This window comes from Carassius auratus, chromosome 41 (assembly GCF_003368295.1).
Source record: "Carassius auratus strain Wakin chromosome 41, ASM336829v1, whole genome shotgun sequence".
NCBI lineage: Eukaryota > Metazoa > Chordata > Actinopteri > Cypriniformes > Cyprinidae > Carassius > Carassius auratus.
The window spans coordinates 17,201,092-17,221,957 of record NC_039283.1 but is presented as its reverse complement, the minus strand read 5'-3'; the positions used below and the strand labels follow the sequence as shown (position 1 = coordinate 17,221,957).

The 20,866-nt window shown below is 37.9% G+C and overlaps 2 protein-coding genes and 1 pseudogene across 3 annotated transcripts; 2 read left to right on the top strand and 1 right to left on the bottom strand.

The window, feature by feature from the left end:
* Window positions 1-20,866, top strand: part of LOC113059105 (tripartite motif-containing protein 46-like) — a 433,352-nt pseudogene that overhangs the window by 150,446 nt on the left and 262,040 nt on the right.
* On the bottom strand, window positions 326-14,915 carry LOC113059069 (zinc fingers and homeoboxes protein 2-like). Of its 2 annotated transcripts, XM_026227308.1 has the most exons (4): window positions 14,467-14,915; window positions 11,210-11,308; window positions 840-3,413; window positions 326-533 (listed from the first exon to the last, which is right to left on the bottom strand). In XM_026227308.1, the coding sequence occupies exon 3, from the start codon at window positions 3,256-3,258 to the stop codon at window positions 850-852; it is 2,409 nt and encodes an 802-aa protein (XP_026083093.1). In that variant the 5' UTR covers window positions 3,259-3,413; window positions 11,210-11,308; window positions 14,467-14,915; the 3' UTR covers window positions 326-533; window positions 840-849. The 2 variants fall into 2 exon arrangements, with proteins under 2 accessions (XP_026083093.1, XP_026083094.1); XM_026227309.1 differs by lacking the exon at window positions 11,210-11,308.
* LOC113059088 (protein FAM8A1-like) lies at window positions 16,905-19,251 on the top strand. The gene is made up of 5 exons (XM_026227347.1): window positions 16,905-17,407; window positions 18,133-18,253; window positions 18,380-18,503; window positions 18,579-18,718; window positions 18,814-19,251. The coding sequence occupies exons 1-5, from the start codon at window positions 16,942-16,944 to the stop codon at window positions 18,956-18,958; spliced, it is 996 nt and encodes a 331-aa protein (XP_026083132.1). The 5' UTR covers window positions 16,905-16,941; the 3' UTR covers window positions 18,959-19,251.

Here is a 20,866-nt window from a genome sequence, read left to right as displayed (position 1 = left end):
AGTATGAGAGTGCGGGCAATGTATTTATGGTCCAAAGAAAAGTCCATAATATCACCTCGTTTTCTGGAATGAGATGGTTTTTTATTGAAGCACTGCTTGTATGTGTCCGCTTGACATATTAAGTGCCTTCATGAACCACATAGTTCTATACCAGCAGGTGGGTTAGTTTTGTGTCCACTCACAAAAATGATTGAACATTCCAATATAAGGGTCAAGGGAAATTGTCTTGGGACTCCTATTATAAATGTAACAAAAGTCTCATCTTCAAAAATTTGTACAAATCTGTTGAAGTACAGAAAAAATATTTACAAGGGCCCTTTTAAAAAAAACAAACACATAATAACAACATAGCAGTCAAACTTTGGCACTCCATGGTCAGTCTCCAGACAGTGTTTCACAGATGCTCGCAGTCCATTTAGTCTCTGATGACCTCAAGAGTCCAGATTATGAGATCATTGTTCCATTCATGACAACAGAAGGTCATTTCTTAATCATCAGGCCCATCTAGTTCAGTCATAGCAGCCTGTTTTCTTCTGCAACAGAACAAGCAACAAATGCCACTTGACTCACACAAATTATGGATGTTTTTGAAATAAAATCCAAAATTGACTCCCCTCCCCTTCCCAGCACACAAAATTTGGGCTCTGCCCTCTGTCTCACTGCCAAGATGTTTTTCTAAAGGCTAAATTACAGACTTCCGACATTCTGGGTGTCTTACAGCCACATCTGCTACATTATCACAAGAAGCAGCTATTTCTCAGAGAAAGCAACTCTCTCGCTTCTTCACCATTCAAAATATCAACCAGCTAGTAAAAAAAAAAAAAAAAAAAAACTATTACCTTTATGACTTCATCCTGTCACTCTGTGCTCTGCCGATAGGTCTCGTGCCACTTTCTGTGCATCGTAATCTTTGCCATCAATGTCAGCTGCCAAGGAAACCCATCTCTTACCATCTACACTCGCCTGTCCATGTTGGTCCTTGCTTTTGCTGATATCAGGGATGTTGTGGCCCAACTTACTGGTGAACCATTCGACAATGTCCTGGTTGGTTAGTTTCGACTGTTCTGCAAGCTTCTCAAAACCCTCCCCTTTTTGTACCCTTGTCTCTTGAAAGTGCCTTTGTAGGACACTCTGGGCCTGCTCCAAGATCAATGAGTTGTTTTGTCCATTCGGTCTCTTGTTGCTAAGACTTTGAAATTGCTCCATCCAATTTAATGTTCCATTTTTCAAAGCAGATCGGTTTTCCTTAAACCACCGGACAATTTCTGTACGAGCTAACCCTGTCTGGATTTCTAGTTGGTTGTACTCCTCTGGTGAGGGCCACTGGGTTTGTGCAAATACGTCTTTAAGAAGGCAGAGAGACTTGCCATCAATGGCCTCTGGACAGGCAGAGGATGTCAGAATGGGAAGAGGTGAGTCCCTGACTCTGCTATCTTGCTCATGGACTCCATTCAGTGTCCCCCTTTGAAGGTGATGCTCCGGCCTTTTTGAGCCCATCGAGTTGAGCAAGGCTTGCTCCAGGTTGTCTCGTAATGCTCGGCGCTCTGTGAACCAGCAATCAATTTCGTTTTTGGAGAGCCTGGTGTCTGCCACAAGTTGCTCTATCTCAGCCTGGGTTGGAAAGCTAGTCCTTTGGAAACTCTCCTCTAACTTTTTCATTTGCTCAGAGGATTTGCCTTTAACTCTCTCTAGTAGTGGAAACTGTGTGGCGACAGGCTTATGCGGTTGGCTGTCCTTCAAAGCGAGGTCTGTTTTAATCTGTTGCACTGCCTTATAGTTTCCATGCCGCTGATCGCTGAACCACTTTTTGATCTCTCCCCATGAGAGGCCAGTTGTCTCGATGAGACGATACACTTCTTCATCATCAGGAAACTGACACTGAGCATAGCTGGTGGTCAGCTCTCTGATCTGATCAGGGGTTTTCTCACAGTCTGAAGAAAGGGTTGGTGTTGGAGAGACAGACTTGGGATTAGTTTGAACGGACTGAATTATTGAAGGCCTCTTTATCTCTGGGGCAACCAGTGGCGCTGTATGGGGCCTCTTGAGACCCTGTGCTATCTGATTTGTCACTGTTAGTGCGAGAGGAGGACCGGTAGCGGTTGAGCAATTGGAAACTGGTGCCAACACTAGGCCAGATTGTCCAAGAACATGGCAAGGGACGGTCTGGATAAGGGGCTGTGAAGCTTTAGTGGACTGAGTTAACTGAGCAGGTAAGACAGTGAATGCCTGTTGAACAGGCTGAATCGTTCCATTGAACATCTTCTTTCGTGCTTCCTCAACCTCTTCAGGAGACCAGCTAATACCTTGTTTTAGCCGTTGGGTAGTGAACCACACTTTGATTTGTTCTTCGGGGTGTTTGGAGGCTGCAGTGAGCCAAGAGAGCTCTGCTTGGGTAGGGTATGGAAACTTGTTGAAAGAGGTGATGAGGGTCAAGTTGCCATCTAGCGTGGGGTTGTATTTTGAAGTGTTCAAGGGGACAGCAATTTTTGGTACTAAGTTGAAGTTAGGAGGGCGTTGCAAGGATGGCATTATATGTGAGAGGCCATCCTTAAGAGTTGCATCTGGAATTATTACAGTCCCGTTCACATTCACTGCAGTAATCTGCTTTTTCGGTAAATCTTGGGCGAGTTTGTCCAATGGACTATCGTCCTGCAAACGTAAACTATCTGTTTTGGGCTTACCCACCTTAATAGTACTGGATTTGCTCAGGGGAAAAGCAGTAAAGTCCTCTCCTGACTGGGGGCTGGTTGTATCATAGATGACTGCACAGTTCGAACCTTCGATTGTCTGTTCTAGAATGGTCTGACTGTTGAGTTTGATTCTCTTGAACTTGAAGTTGCTCTCCCCAGGATGGCACTTCTCATTGTGTTCTGTCAAAGAATCAAACTTTTTTGTGTTGAAGTTGCACACTGCACACAAGTACAGTGGGTTGAGTATAACATTGGGGTGGTTGGAATCAACATGATCTTTGAACTCGTTGAGATTTTGTGTGGAAAAGGGACAGTATTTGCACTCATAGCCTCCCTGGAGTTTCCTCTGTGGTCGTGCTTTCACTTCAGGTTTTTCCAGCTCTGTTGCTTCCTGCACAGAGTTCACAGAACTCTTCCTATCCGTCCGGTCGTCACTAGAAGACACATGTGAGGATCCATTCTCTTCTGGACTACCCACAAAGGAATCCATTTCTTCTGGATCGTCTGCAGTCACCAAGTCATCCGGTCGGATCATGCAGGGTGTTGTAGACTTTCTTCGACTAGCCATGGTCAGGGAGTAAGACGGTGCAGTGTAGGGGGACTCTGTTGATGGACAATGAGCAGGTCTTTGTCTGCTGGAGGATTGGTAAAGGATGATTCTGCTGACTGTGAATGTCAGCTCCAATGAAAGACTTCATGAGACTTCATCCCAGATCACAGAGTCTATTTAAAAAAAAAAGAAGATGCAAAATAAGTATTACTGACTCGTATATTAAAACTAGATTTTCATGCATTAGAACTATTGCAATGAGGTATGAAAATTACTGGGGTGCTTGAAGGGGTTAAACACAGGACAACAGGGCTGCACAATTAATCGTATTTTAAGCTCGATAACGATATCCACCTTTTTTAGATTAATTTTAAAAAATTGTCACGATATTGGTCGGCTCGTTATTTATCCTATAATGTGTTTTTCTTTTGGCATTTGCGTTATCTTGCATTGCTAACAAGTCTTCACTAGCGTTCATGCTTGTGGTTGCCAGATGTGAAGAGCTTTAAGCCCCAAAACAGCAAATCTGCGTGGCTTTTTCCCATTTGCGAACAAACTGTCACTTAGAAAATCTAATGTGAATACAGATGACAGAACAATAACCAAAACCACAAGTTTTTTTATTGTCATAGTTGGTTAAATTAAGTCAGTGTATAGTCCATTGGGATTGGTTAAAGGACACATGAAATTTTATTGCATTTCCCTGCTGAAAAAAAAGACACAGGTTTTTGCACTTTTTCATGAATGAACATGAAGTTTAACAGGTTGTTGTATGAAAAAAAAAGATTACAAGAAACAAGGTCACAAACAGACAAACTCGTTATTGAAAAACGGTATATAAACAATGTATCTTTTACCCTACAAAATACATGTCACTTGAAAAGATTCATATTTATATTTTTTTTATAAAAATTTTTGAATGGCACATAAGAATTTTGAACAGTCCACAAAGTGACATCAGGTTCTGTCAAAAGATGACGAATAGATGTGCAAAGATTTATAGAAAATGGTTTCGATTTTAGGATGCTGCAAGTTGTGTGCCGAATTTTTGTGTGACTGCCTGTAGACACTTGATGTGAAAATGCAGCGAGCTTTTCAAGGTTCTTCACTGTCTGAAGAAACTGTCTGAACAACAGAGATGAACAATAAAAGCTTATGCTTGCCCTTTCAATGTGATTACATGGATTTCTATCAACACAAAAGATCAGCTTTTTAATCACAGTTAATTGTCACTTCAGGTGCAATACAGCTTGATTTAGTGTGAAAATCATCACAATGGACTACAGAACCTCATTAAAAATTAAGCTGAGGTATTGCAGCTCCTGCATAAAAAGCATTTAGATACACACCCCCGTGCCGTGTAATAAATTAGAGGCATCAGCAATACGGTGTTCAGTTCGGTTCGGATGGGAGGAGCAAAAACATCCTGCGCTAGGCTGAACTTGTCCAGTCCAATTATAGCCTTCCTCAGGCCTGTGTTGCCCTCAGCAGATCTCAGTACATTGGAGACTAATTAAATATGGATGGGACCCGGAGCATCTCATATCACAGCCTCAACTCACTGTAAGAGCGCCAGTATAATGTAAACTTGGCAAAAAAAACATTTTCCTTGAGAAAACTGTGTTAAGAGCATAAAGGACAACAAAAGCCCACAGACTTTTTACATTTTAACATTTGTAAACACACACACATATACATATACATATACATATACATATATATATTTTTTTTTTTTTTTTTATTAAGGTTAAAGGGATACTCCATCCCAAAATGAACATTTTGTCTTCAATCAAGGGGCAGCTTTAAAAATATAATATTAAAAATGTTTTAAAAAATATTACGATTCATGATTTTGTTTTATTTCATGTCGGTTTTACTATTTTGCAAGTTGTCTGAGCATTACAGCCAAAGTAATTTTCCTATTATAAAAGACAAAGCCTTTCAAGGTAACAACAACAAAAAAAAAAAGAATGGCAGATATTTAGGCAAAAGTGGGAGAAGATACAATTCTTTGTTCTTATTTTTTAATAACAAAGATAAAAGAATGACAAAGATACACACTGCAACTACACATAATATACAACTAAAACAAACAGTGCTTTTTTTCAGGTACAATAGCTGTATTTAGCAGGCGCATTCAAGAAATGAACAAATCTAAAAATAAAACACTATATAAACTGATTCCTAAAGCAACTGTATTACATTTCTTCAGTCAAGAGCAGGGAGTCATTTTTCTCTTTGTGTTTTGTTGTTTTAGTAACATTAAAGGAATAGTTCACCCAAAAATAAAAATTCTGTCAGCTGTCTGTCAAATCTGTAAGTGTTTTATATTTATACCACCATTTACTCACTCAAAAGTGGTTTTAAACCTGAATGAGTTTCTTTCTTCTGAACATAAATGCTATTTTGAGGAACGTGAAAAACCAAAGTTGCTGGTCCACACAGTGACTTCCATAGTGTTTATTCTACTTCACTGAATAAACTGATCACTGCACGTTTCAAAATTTAAATGCATCATGGTTATTTTTATATGAAAGTATCATTAGAAAGAACCACTATATCTTTGCTCCAAGAGTGTCTCCTGCTGGCAGAGAATCAATTTGCATTTGCAAGTCTGTGGTAAACACTGGTGTTTGTCAACAAACAAACAAAAAGCATGCTTAAAGAACAGTTTTGAGAAGGTGCTTTGAGCCATGTATTATTATTACTATGAATTAGGCTACTACTACTACTACCACCATCTTGTGCCCTGCAATAATCATTTACTCAAACTGTCTTTTATGAGAAAAAAAAAATAATCAGCCAAACATATTGGCCATCAGCTACCCTGATTTCTAAATATTGTCATCGACCAGAGAAAAACCCTTATTGGTCAACCTCTATTGCTGACACTTTAATTGTTTTGCCACTTATGCACTTGTTATTAATGTATTTGAATGCAAAGGGCATTTTATAAACTAAAACAATTATTTTAAAAAAATATTATTTATTATGCATGTTATGTATGTTTATTAAAAACAAGTTTTGTAATAACCAATTGTTCCGGTCCGGACTTTTGACACTAAAGAAAATTCAGATTTGGACCCTTGAATGCAGACTTTTGAGAACCCCTGGTCTATAGACTACTCAGAGTAACATCAATAGCAGTAATAAACTACTAATGTTAACACAAGCTGGAGGGTGTGTAGCCAGATGTACAGTTTCTGTAACATACTCCAGTCTGTTGCAAAACAGTTATCCTGTATGGATTCACATGCATTAACATGCATGTTTCCATGAGAGGATGTTGCTGAGGAGCCGCTGTGAAAGGGGCGGAGATTGTTCTCTGTTAATACTGTGGAGCACAGCGGGGGGGTTGAATTTGGGATTGAGGCAGAATTAATTTAAATCTCATCAAATGGGGCTCTAGAAGCCGGCAGCACTGCACAGATGTACACTGAGTGCTATTTTTCATGATAATACTGACAAAAAGTGTTGAGTGCAATTGGTATATATCACACCCCCTTCACCGATTTAAACTCAAATTGTGGGAGCTACTGACTCCTTTTGAATGTTAGGATGAGGTGGCAAGTGTCTCAGGATCCACAGCAGTAGTAATACCTGACGCCAATGAAAGATCGATCAATAAACAGTAGCTCCACAGATTCTATTACAAGGCTCTAGTAACAAAAGAGGTAAACACTATGTAAGAGAGAGAGAAAAAACAATTGGTTTAAATGATGAATGTTGGTTTATGTGAGAATGAAGTAGTTCTGCAGTAGGAAAACGATACCAAGCTCAGAGCAAAGTCCTTTGGGTGGGTGTCCAGGCTTTCAGTGATTTGGGGTGCCAAGGGACAGGCCTTGAAAAGCTGGACTCATGCGTTGTCATGGAAACGGCCCAGCAGCAGGTGGGAGGGATTTTCTCCACAGAGATCCAGATGAGGAACGTTCCGCATTCCTATTTTTGGCCGAGCCTGTTCTTTCGGGGTGAAACCCACACTGAGAGACTGGATTCATCACATTAATGCTACATTTGTACACTTGTGTATATGCTGATACATGTTTCATGAATCAGTATGAGTGGGTGCATTAATTATGCTTATTCAGAGGGAGCAAAGCTAAACTTAAAGCTAGTGTGTACATCTAGTTGATACCGAGAACACAGAAACAAAAATAAATGCCTGGTTGAATGTTAATTTCCTGTTACTTTCCACTAATAAAATACAAGTTAAAGTGAAATTTTTTTTTTTACTTTTTCTTTGAGAGGGTGTGCCCGGAGGAACAAAAAACTGATTGTCTACCTTTGTCAAAGACAAAAAAGACAAAATATTTCATGAGAATTTATTTTCTACTTGTTTTATAACTACTGCAACTTTTTCAACCCCATTACCAAAATGTTGGACATGTCTAAATACGGTTGACTTTTTTTTTCCAGTAATAAACTTGAAACAAGCCAAACATCAAAATTACAATTACATAAAAACATTTTTAAACAATCAATTAAAAAAATATATTTCAGAAAAGTAACAGTTACAGTATTGCACACAAAATATGGGATACAAATAAATATTATTTACTGCTGTTTTTTAACTGTTGGACAATTAAAGGTCAAAAATCACCATTTGTACAGGTACAGATGTTCCAGCCTCCCTGAGATAATATTAGGCTATTTTAATTTTATTGAAACAGATTTATTATCCAACACCCACTATCTGACCCACAAGTTCTAGCCTATTTAATCTAATTTAATTTCAATTATTTTGAATTTTGTTGCAGTTTTTATTTTGTGTAGAACACCTTAGCCTATGATCATTTTCTGTTCATTTTAAATGTAATTTGTATTAATTTGTATTAATTTGTATTTGTACAACTTCATTATGTTGTTAAGTAATCAGAAAAAACATTTATGTGAAGTAACTGCATGGAAATTGAAAGCATGTATGCCATGCATTGCACTGGGCGATTGATATAGTGTGATCAATAAAGATGCAGGTCAGAGGTGGGGGTGCTGGGGAATCATGATGCTGCTGACTCAACATCGTGATATCTGTCAACCATCGGTGATGAACATGGCATCATCTATCAGCCCAACCTGATTACACTACATTAGTTTGAAATGGGTCACTATTATGCAAGGGAAAACAATGCCTAATTTTGACTAAGAAACCAGAGACCGAGGGCATAGCATTCCTGCTAAAGCCAGCTGTAAAGACACGGATGCTCAGCAGCATATACGGTGTCTTCAAAAGAAACCAAATCTCTGTGGTCGACCACTAAGTTATATGGCTGCTGTCCCAGATAGTTATGAAATACTCATGGAAAGGGTCACACTGAGGATGGATCAAGAGATCAGGGTCATGTTTGAGCACTGTGCGTCTATGAGCCTCGGATGAAATACTTTGTTAAATAAAATGATAATCCGGTAACACCGGTTAGTTAACATCACTGTGTATCTAACACAGGCAAATGTATGTTTTCATTGAACAATAACATTAAACAGGTTTTAATCAATCTAAAGAGCCTCTATTGATCTGGTGACTTGATAACATTTATACACTAACCACAGCCAGTTCAGACATGATTGGCAACTGTGTTTTCTGCCTGGTCTCAAATACACCTAATAAAACAATAAAGACAGGCTCTACTAAGCCTCTGATATGCTCAGTGAGTATCAGATTCATAGCACTGGACAGTGATCACTGCGGTCATCCATCTGTGAGTCTGAGTCATGACACTTAAGAGAGCCGAATAACACAGATCCCACCAAGATTGAAAACTGTCTTTCTGTTGTTGTTTACAGCTTTCCTCGTCTGATCTAATGCATTCCAACATGCTGATGTGAACAAGAAATTAAATCACAATTGTCTTGTTGTACAATGATGCCACATCTGCTCATTTTAAAGGAATACTACATCCCAAAATGAACATTTTGTCATTAATCACTTACCGCCATGTCGTTCCAAACCATTAAAGGATTTATTCGTCTTCAGAACGCAATTTAAGATATTTTGGCTGAAAACCGGGAGGCTTGTGTCTGTCCCGTTGACAGCCAAGTAAAATACACTGTCAAGGTCCAGAAAAGTATGAAAAGTATTGTCAGAATAGTCCATCTGCCAGAGACACAAAGAAGAGACATTGTTGAATAAAGTTGTTATTTTTATTTTCTTTTGCGTTAAAAAAGTATTCTCGTTGCTTCATAACGTTGTGGTTGAACCACTGATGGCAGATGGACTATTCTGACGATGCTTTTCATACTTTTCTGGACCTTTACAGTGGAATTTACTTTGCTGTCAATGGGAGAGTCACAAGCCTCCCGGTTTTCAACCACAATATCTTAAATTGTATTCTGGAGACGAACCAAGCTTTTACGGGTTTGGATTGACATGGGGACAAGTGATTAATGACAAAATTTTCATTTTGGAGTGGAGTATTCCTTTAAGGCTGCATGTAGGGATGCACGATATTGGATTTTGGCCGATATTCGATATCCCGATATTTTCAAAATAATTTTGTCCGATGCCGATACCGATATCGATATATATACAAATATATACTGATATATTTAAACTTTAATTTTACTGAAGAGAAATCCATGTATCTCTTCTGTACTGATTCTACCATAAATTTATTATTTTACAAATGTAGACAGACATTCACATCTGAAAAACAGGTCAATTATTTCACTTGGACAATATCGGTTTGGCTCATCGGCAGAAATATTCATATCGGCCGATACCGATAATGGTCATTTTAAGCTTTTATCGGCCGATACCGATATTGTGCCGATATTATCGTGCATCCCTAGCTGCATGATATAATGGTACCATATTGGTTATTGACCGTTAGTAGAGATTGTTCTACCGTATTTCTCGGACTATAAGTCGCACCTGAGTATAAGTCGCATCAGTCCAAAAATACGTCATGACGAGGAAAAAAAAACATATATAAGTCGCACTCTATAAGTCGCATTTATTTAGAACCAAGAGAAAACATTACCGCCTACAGCAGCGAGAGGGCGCTCTGTGATTTCAGTGTAGACTACAGGAGCACTGAGCAGCATAGAGCGCCCTCTGGCGGCTGGAGACAGTAATGTTTTCTCTTGGTTCATTTTTCATGGTTCATGACAAATTAATTTTGATAAATAAGTCACACTTGACTATAGGTCGCAGGACCAGCCAAACTATGAAAAAAAGTGTGACTTATAATCCGGGAAATATGGTAATTGATCTGTATCAGTCGATATTGAATATTTACTTATTCATTTAGCTCATTTAGATTCCCTTTGCTGTCATCTTTTAAAATAATAATTTAATATCACTGTTAAATGCAATCTAGCAAACCTCAAAATCAAGATCCTTTTTCATACTGTAAATTCTAATGTTGTGATGTGCCTAAAAATTGCTTGTAGAATTCTGATCGCTTTTTATTTTTTTGTATTTTAATTTGATTAGACACAATCTATCTTACTTATGAGGAATTTATTGCTCATATGAAAAATACTGAAGTTTATCAGTCACAAAATTAATTATGATACATCCCTAGCTCCTCTGCACCAATCAAATCTCTTCAATATGAGTCCTTTGTTTATTTATTATCTAGAATGTAGAAGTATTAATAGATTTGTAGAGAAAACATATTACAAAGCAAAGAACTGAAAAATAAGTGAGCTGTCTGAAAGAGACATGAGGAGTGGGTAAATATAACTCCGCTCAGGCATTCAGCTATGAAGAGCTTTGAAGTTATAATTTTACATCAATATGGACCATCTTTACTGACTACTATTCATCTTTTCACTGGTACAAGCACATCCTGAGCTTTTATCTATGTCTCTCAAAGTCTGAAATCTTCTACAGGATGAAACCGTATTTAATTAACGAGGACACTAGAAGCATGGTCTGTCTCTGATGTGCAAACATCAACGTTATGCTCAAGTCTGGACTCCATATCACTGCATCAACACTACAAATCTTTTTAAATCAGCGGCCCACCTGTCAATGCTGGTCTTCACCTTTTTGGAGTATAAAATCTGTAAGGTCCTATGTGGCGATTTTCCTACTCTGCCTCCTTTTCGCCCAGCCTCTCCTCACCTAGAAAAAAAGAACAACTGGATTGGTATTTGTATCTTAGACGTTCATCTAAACACCACCATTTCTGACAATTCCTCAGAGGCACCAGTCCAAAACGAATAAACTTCCGCTCTAAACAAAGAATGGACACTACTCGTGACAGATACTCTTGACTGCAAACACTTATTTTCTTTTCTCCCTAGTGTAAGATCAGGTCAGGCCACAGATGAGACTGTAACTCAAGCATAAACTCAACATCTTCATAATACCGTCATTTTATTTCATATCCCTGACGGAGCAACTCCATCTTTCACATTTGCTAGAACAGTTTAGCTTCTCTAAAACCTTTACAGCAGCTCAAACACAAAGTGAATGGAGTTTAAGTCACCTGAGGATCTACAGGCTTTAAAATGTAGCCGCTGTAGTCAAACACCATCTGCTCAGGCAAAGGAATAAAGTTCGGTGTCATTTGTTAGGCATTACAGTTATATGCAGTCTCTCCATTACACTTCCAGAAAAGCTGGGTCACGACTGTAAAAGTAGGGCAAAATATTGGCAACAGAGAGACTGCTGAAGAGCAAGCGAATGCAAAAAGTTGAAGCTTTTCTCCCTTTAAGAAAACAACTACTCAAACCGATTGTTTCATTTTCTTTAGTTCAAGTAAGAATATATTATGATTTGTGTAAAAACCCTGCTGCTTTCAATGCCACTCAAACACATTCAGCATGCTCGGATATATATATAATAATCATATACAAGAATGATGGCAAGATATGACATGGATAATAGTGATGAATCATGATCTGTTGTACTCATTATGCAGTAAGAAAACAGAACAAGATAGTTTGCCACCTCCAACTGCAACTTCAGCTGGTAACACACGTCAGTTGTGACTCTCCCTTACAGGACATGAACACAGAGGGAAATTAATAGCTTTAGTAGTGATGACTAATAAATAACCTGGCTCCAATCTGAGGTCAGAATCCCTCACAAAGAGGCTCTGCTTTCAGTGGAGTCATGAGCACCAGAACTGACAGAGAACACGCAGCTTTGAAGGGAGCCCAGCCCACGGCTGTGACATCAGCGACTGACAGCACGAGCTACGAGGCAGAGGCAGCAGCAACCACCTCCTCAAAGACGTCAGCTCCTCACGAACGCGGGCAGCCATTTTAAATCCAGCCAGTCACCTGGCACAAACTGCATTTTGCGCCGGAGCAACTCAAGCGGAGTTGTACTTTTCACAATACGCGTCACTACTTTGTAAGAGTTGCCTCAGTCTTGGTTCCATGAATAAACCTATGTAATGAGAGATACTACCATACTACGACCCACAAGGTGAACGGGTTGGCAAGTGTATTTGTGCAGATCATATCCCAGGAGAAGAGAGAATGTTTGGTTATTTTTAAAATGCCATAAATACAGAATAAACTTCAATGAAATTGCATCCGAATGCCCTTCAGTGAGAATAATGTGGGAAAGTAACTAAGCATATGACAATGGCTTTCTTTACAGTGTCTATATTAATAATAGTCTGTTTAGTTCTAAGCCAATTTCTAAAGATCAGTTATGTACTAGGATAAGTAAAGGACATTTTAAAACATGATACTAATTGATAATCCTAAATAAATTACTAGATTGTCAACAAACAAGTGATTTTCTCTCATTTAGCCTTATACTGCAAACTAAACCTCAGATTATACAGTCCATCGTGATATGACGGAGCATGTGGTAAGAACACAAACAGTATTTTACACTTAAGTAATATGAGATTCCAAGGGAGGAGATATATGATTATTTTAAGAAAAACTATTCACCTGTGATGGTTAAGGAGTCACCACTAAAGCTGCAGCAAGATCTAAAGATACAGATGTAGTCAGAGCTTCATTGACAAGTATAACTTTATTTAAACTCAATAAAAAACCCTCTGATGATACATTCACCCTCTAACCAGGAGTGCCCAAACTCGGTCCTGGTGGGCCGGTGACCTACAGAGTTTAGCTCCAACTTGCCTCAACAAACCTGCCTGGAAGTTTCTAGTATGACTAGTAAGAGCTTGATTAGCTGGTTCAGGTGTGTCTAACTGGGGTTGGAGCTAAACTCTGCAGGACACCTCCAGGACAGAGTTTGGGCACCCTTGCACTAAACCATATTGGAGGAATATTTTAAAAGTGATTTTCTAGCAACATCAGAGTACCTGTAGGATTAGAAAAGACCTGTCAGTCATAAAGTAAACAGTCCAGGATTTCTGACAGATGGGAGATTCGGTCTGTAGTCTGTTCATACCTTGGGAATGCATTTGGAATGACGTGATTGGACGATGAAGCAAATATCGTGCGTGGGACGTTAGTTTGATACACTTGAATCACCTGAAGTGTCCTGGGAATATTCGCCGAGATTATTTACAGTGCATCAACTGTATGCTATATTAAGACATTTGAACAACTCAGATCGGCACTTATTGAGTCGCAAATTCAGCTTCAGAAATGAATTTGCATTATATAGGGTGCTGTGAGTCTCTAGTAGTACGGATGCGACAATTTTGGGAACTATCACAGATGTGAGCACAGTGCTGCAATGTGGCTCGCGTCTGACGCTTGTGCCATGCAGTCTGGCCGTGGAAGGCGTCACCACTGCCTACATCATACGACACCGAGCCCAAATCAAAGTAGTTGCGTGCCATGCTCACTTCACACAAGTGCATGAATTAATCATTCTTAGCTCGAAATAAATTCCCGATCGTGGCGTGCAACGGAAAAGAGGGGTTCATTGAAGCAAAACAGACTCCAATAAAAATCACTTGGACCGACGTAACGCCATGTCGACATTGGTAGCCATATTTTGCTGCTTATTTCGACATCAGAGAAGTAGACATGTTTTCGCGCCCACTGCCTATTAACTTTAACCATTCTATGAAACTTTCCGCAAGCCACACAAATCACAGCCGCTGGAAACGTTAAAACTGAGGTTATCGGGTCAGGTCGATGCGGTTATTCTGGTGCTCACTTTCTACAATATGCCTTGGGCAAACAAAGTTCAGCTGAAATAAACAAACGGGCATCAGAAGCACTTTACACTACGTTTCGGGCTACTACGTATTGTGTTTGCATTCAAACGCGCCCGCAACTTTAAGGTTTGTTTGCTCATTTTCCAACCGACACAAATAATTCAGCCATTCTTACCTGCCCACCAACCAACGGAAAAGGCTGGGATGTGAGGTTACTGACAGCTAGAGTCCGAAATTGCGTACTTTTCCACTTGTACAGCCCACAGAAGCGTACGATTGTAACGATTCCGCCGAATTCTAAAGACAACAGCCGAAAAAAATTGGCGATCGCAGGGGGATCTACGCCAAAACCCACATGATCAACTACGTCAGAAGGCGTATTTGCATACGATACAAGACGCCGTTGCATCCTGACTTTGGAAATTAATTCTCAAATGCAAAAGTTTGAAAATCGCCACTGGCGAGGGTCGACTTCTAGTGCAAGAGCAGTAGTTCACTTCGCCTTGTGCTTCCTTCTTTGAGATGATTTAACCTCTGTTGTTTTGACGTCCCCTGCGTGAGTTTGGATCAGAGGTCATTGAATATTAAGCACTCTGGTGAAGGCCAGTGGCTGAACGGTTATCTCTCCTCCCATCCTCGCCTCTGTCCCCTCTCTCTCGCCCTCCCTCCTCACCCCCTCCAACGGTTTGCCTGTATCCTTGCTATGGCTGTGCATCAAAACAACTCGACTTTTAAATCGAGACAGATTACAACTCGAAGAAACTTGTGCAACAATACAGACGTCGCTATGGAGATCTATCTTGCAGACGTCTTCTTACCTAAGTTTGTGGCAACCCGCCTATACATGTCAAATGCTGAAACGATTAAAACTGTTAAAAGATTAAAATAAACTCAAATCCAGGAAAAGAGTAACAGATGACATTATTTGGTATAATCTAAGACGCGTGACTGTTCTTTTGAAAGCTGCGCATGCAGCAGTGGACATGAACACTGCTGCAGAAGCTTATGAATTATTCATTAATCAGGACCGGTCTGCCTGTGTTTGTATATATTTACATACAAATAGACAGCTAATGAATTATTAATAGTAATTTTTCTTGATTTTTTTCTTCTTCTTCATGTAGTTCATTTTAACTTATGAGCATATGTTTTATTCATGACTAAAGGTAGCACACCTGCACATTTAGTTGCTAATGTATTTAACGCCATCTACAGGATATGCAATGTAACGTTTAATGAATTATTTGTAGGTCTTGCTGACAGAATTCAAATTCAAGTAGTAATAAATTACCCATAAAAATTTAATAAAATATGAAAATTAACTAAATATATGAATGCTATACTAATGCTATAGCACTAGTTTCACTCCAAATTAAAATTATTTCATTGTTTTCTCACTTTCCTGTTGTTTCAAAGATTTTCTTTTTTCTGTGAAACACGAGTTAAAGTTTAGCAGAGTGGTCAAATTTTTTCTATATAGTGAAAGATGAGCAGGAGCTGTCCAGCTCAAAAAAAAAAGAAGACAAAATGCACTATATTCCAACTTTCTAAGACATTTGAATCCATGCAATAGCTTTGTGTGAGGAATAGGTCATTTTTGGAGCTTGCCACTTTTATTAATCGGATGGTAGGCAAAATTGTTTTTTATTTTAATTATGAGGTGAACTATACCATTAATAACTCCACAAAGAGGTTGTTTTCTAACGAAATAAAGCATTAACATTTTATTTTAGATGCACATAGTCACTCAGTAGAGGTACTTATATTATCTCTGTGTTAATTTCATTGTGAAATATAAATAAATAAATAAAAACTTGGGTCACATTATTGTGTCTTGATTTGATAATTTATGAAAACTTGTACTTGTACCCTAAGCCTGGCTCAGTATTAATATAATGGTCTGCCAGCAATATTTTACTGCGCTTAATAGTTCCCATTTACTGTTCTTATCTTACTGTCTCTCCTTTCATTTTCCATTCTTAGTACCTGGTGATGGACAAGCAGAAATACAGCATCAGTCAAGAAGAGAACATCTTTGCTGCTTGTACCTTGATATTATCAGATTTTTTATTATTATTGCTTTAGTTAATTGAAATTGAAATTTAATTAATAAAACATATATATATATTTTTATTATTATTATTATTGGAGTTGCAAAAATTTTCACATTTCTTGTAAATTTCACAAATTATTACAAAAGACATAGCAAGAAACAAATTAGGCATGACATTTTAAAGTAGGGCATATTTATAAAACAATCAAATTATCTTTATATTTTCAATTTTAAAAAAGTGCAGTTTAATAGTAAAATAGCTACAACACTAAGTTAAATGGCTAGTAAATAAATATCAGCTATTTTTTAAGTATAAAGAACAATGTTCACTGTACACAAGTATCTACTGTCATCCATTTTCTATGATTTTGAATAATTTGAGAACAATAATAATAATAATACAAATACTACTACTACTAATATTAATGATGATGAAATCTACCAATCCTTAGCTAAATACACCTCTGGGCAGCTGAAAAGGTAAGAAGATTTACCTCTTTGTTATGCTAATATCTTCCATTACTTTTATTTTGCGTGCAGAAATATTGCCGGAAGTTGATTAAATCGATACCGAGTTCGTCACGAAACATAAGTGTCATGGCGGAGTTAGAGGAAAACGCTCGTGAGAAGGACAAATTGTCGGCAAGAAACAGTAGAACCGGGGACGCTGAAAACATGAAAACGCCGATTCACAAGCCCTGTGCCCAGGGCAAGCAAGACACAGCCTCCGCTGTCACCACCACGGAGTACTGCGAAAGATTACAGGAGTGGATGTGGCAGTACTACTACAGCTATATGAACTGGCAGAGCTGGATAGCCATGTCTGCGCTTTCCTTCCCGCCGTGTTTGTCAACACAAGGAGCAAATGAAACGCCTGGGGGGACGACATGGGGTGCAGAAATGATTAACGGAGACCTTCGCAATTGGTTTAGCAGCCCGTTTGGTTTTCCTGCTGTAGCTGCGAACGCGAGCGGACAGAGTTCCCGAGCGCCCGCCACAGCGCATGCGCAGCGGCCACAACAACAACAACTACAGCAGCCTAATGGAGATGCGCAACAACCAGGTGATAACATCAGATGAATAACGTCTTATCTTTTTTGTTGTTGTTGTTGTTGTTAATACTGCCAGGCTAGCTGTTGTATTGGGTTGATCATTAACCGCTTCCCTAATGGTGAATCTGACATCCTCTCGGACAAGCCTTCTTGGATTTTGCGTTTAGTTTATGCATTTCAGTTAGTGTAGAATAATTTCGTTTTATTCATATGATCTGCACAATGTTAACACTTGGGTTATTCTCGTTATAAAGTATATCAGTAATGTGGTACACCTGACTTCCAGAAATATGCTTTTGTCAAACTCAGGCTATTCAACTTCTTTTATTATGGTTTTATTATTATGTCTAACAGAATAGAATGAGTATTTTATAGTGATATAAACAGCGCAAATGGGTAATGTTAGTTAAAATGTTTATTGTAAAAGAAATACCAGGTAGAAAGTGAAATTGCGCAAAAAAGGGGGAAAAAAACTGAAATGATTACGAATTCCAACATTCAGATGAAAACGTGTTGTTTGAGACTTTTTTTAATTTGAGAAAGGCTAGATGAAAAAACACAATTCCTTATAATTGCCTGTTTTATATTAGAATGATTAGGTAATTGTCAAGCAAATATTATTCCCATCTTTGAAAATGTTAAGATTTTTATTTTGGCCTGTATATTAAGACATATATAATGATAAGAATGATCCACTTCACAAAAACAGTTCATGTCTACAATGTGTTTTGTTTAGGTAGGGAATATTATATTCCCTCTCCTTTCCAACGGTTCTTGGCAGAAATGGTGGATTTCTTTATTCTTTTTTTCATTAAAGCTACAATTATCCTCAGTATTGTCCACTTGAGTGGAATGAAGTAAGTCTGAAATTTTACTGTTTATATTTCCTAACGTATTGCTCATGCTGTATGCATTTACACACACACAACATATTGCTAATTTTGTCGTTAACAAAAAAAAAAAAAAATTATTGTCAATTTTAGGGACATCTCAAAGTTTGCCATGCACTTCATTGTAGAGGAGATTGATGAGGACACATCAATGGAGGAATTGCAGAAAATGATGCTTGTGGCTCTAGTGTACAGGATATTAGTTTGCTTTTATGAGGTCAGTTCAAACAGTTGATTTAATCTGCTGAAATCATTCATGAAGACCTGTATAACTGTTTTTGATTGATTTCAGATCATATGTATTTGGGGGGCTGGTGGAGCGACACCAGGGAAGTTCCTCATTGGCTTACGAGTGGTGACATGTGACAGCTCCGTCCTGGTTCAGCCGAACCGCGTTCTTGTGGTCCCAGCGACTAATGTCACGCTTTCTGCGTCAGTGCTGCTGTTAACATCCCTCTCTTTCTTTTTAAATATTTGACCTTTTTCCAAAATGTTATTTTTAAACTTGTATTTTGATTTTCTTGTAGGTCAACGGTGAGAGCGTTAAACAAGAACTTCTCCATCGCTTTCTTCTTTCCAGCGTTCATCACACTACTTTTCTTTCAGCACAACAGGACTGTGTATGACATTGTGGCCGGAACCATTGTGGTCAAGAGAAATAGGCTTAGATGACTTTGTCAACACCAATGAGACTGTGATGCAAAAACAAGCTTGTAAACAAAAGAGAGCGAACTAGCTGCAGTGTTACATACTGAACTGAACTAAAGCTAAAGGCCTCTCGAAGAACGGTCACTTTAAGAGCTGAACACGGAATTTCCAGTAATTCTCACCCTTCTTCTTTGGACACTATCTTCTAAGCACGAACTGCTTTCTCAAAAGTGTTTTTTAAGAATCTGTGTTGACATCTTTGAATATTTTTCTTGTGCCAAAATAAGATAATTTATAAATGCTCCTGCCTCACAATACTTGAACGTCCTCTGGTACATCTCTATCTCTCTCTGTTAATGAATGTGGATTATTGATCAGAATATTTACTTAGAACATTCTTTGACAAATGGCATTTGAGCAGGAATTAACATTTCTCAAAAGGCTATATAGTTTGGTTATATATCCTAATCTACTGACTGGATTTGTATTTCAGATGAATGTTTTGTACCTAATTATCGGTCCCTACTTTATGGCCTTTAAAATCTTGAAAATGCCAGGTAATGTTTTTCACTGCATGCATTTTAAACAGAACACAGCTGCCCTATTATAAGCTTCTGAGTTGAGCAGGTCAACTTTAAGTTGCCTCATTCTTTATCAGTTAGTTTTCCCTTTTGGATTGTTTAGATATGGCCAAATCAAAATAATTCAATTATACCCCAGAGAAACCCTTCTGTGTTGTCTCTGTTTATAGATTGACCATTTATACCAATGACAATCCTTTGAATATATGTTTATACTGGGATTTACAGCACATGAAATATGGTTTAGATTCAAAGTAGGTTGCATTAGGTTCATCTCCAAATAGTAAACAGTCAGAATGTGGAAAAACTGTGTCAGCAAATATTTGAAAAGCACTTGAAACCCTTTATTAACACAATTTATTATTATTATTATTATTATATATGCATCACTCAGAAGTTTATTATTACTCAGTCATATAAAAAATATGTATATATATATATATATATATATATATATATATATATATATATATATATATATATATATATATATATATATATATATATAATTTTTTTTTTTTTTTTTTTTACAGGACTGGTCAAAAATAAATTTTAGAGTGATGAAGATACAGTACATGTAAAGATAACTGATAATAAAAAATGCCCTACTAAACATTTTCTTTTTTAATAAAATACAACTCAACCAATATGGTACTGGTAAATGTTTTATCTTTATTTATTTATTTTATGAAGACTTCTAAAAAAAAATCAGTTTCCTGACATTAATTGAAGCCGGGCACAGTAACCATTTGCATTGCATTGGTATCAATGTATTCAGTTCATAATCAAGACGAAGAATGTGAACAAAGATCGAACGGCAGTCTACATGGAGGAAAGTTTTTGTGACATCTGGCACCCATAGCAGTTGACATGAGTCTCAAGTAGATGGAGTGAGAGCGCTGGCTTACGATGCAAACTGCCTTTGGAAACTCAACGTGTCAAACTGTGGAGTAGGAATCGCTCATGGTCTGTATATTTAAAGGCAAAATGTTAATGAAACGGATATTTCCAGTCATGGCTTCTAGTTTGTAACAGCTGTGAAGTGTACACTATATCACTGCACAGCTCCCATGACATATCGTTATTTCTGTTGGATCGCAACATTCTATTATATCAGGATTTATATCTTCTAGAATTCCACTTAGAGGTAGTTCTACCTAAAATGTCATAAATTTAAAATTGTCATAATTTATATACCTCCACGTTTTTCTTAACATGTGTCTATTGTATGCATGGTAACGACAACTGTCTTCAGAATCTTTGTGTGTGTGTGTGTGTGTTTTCCATAGAAAATATGCAGGTTTGAAATGACATGAGGGTGAATAAATGATGACAGGATTTTTTATTTTGT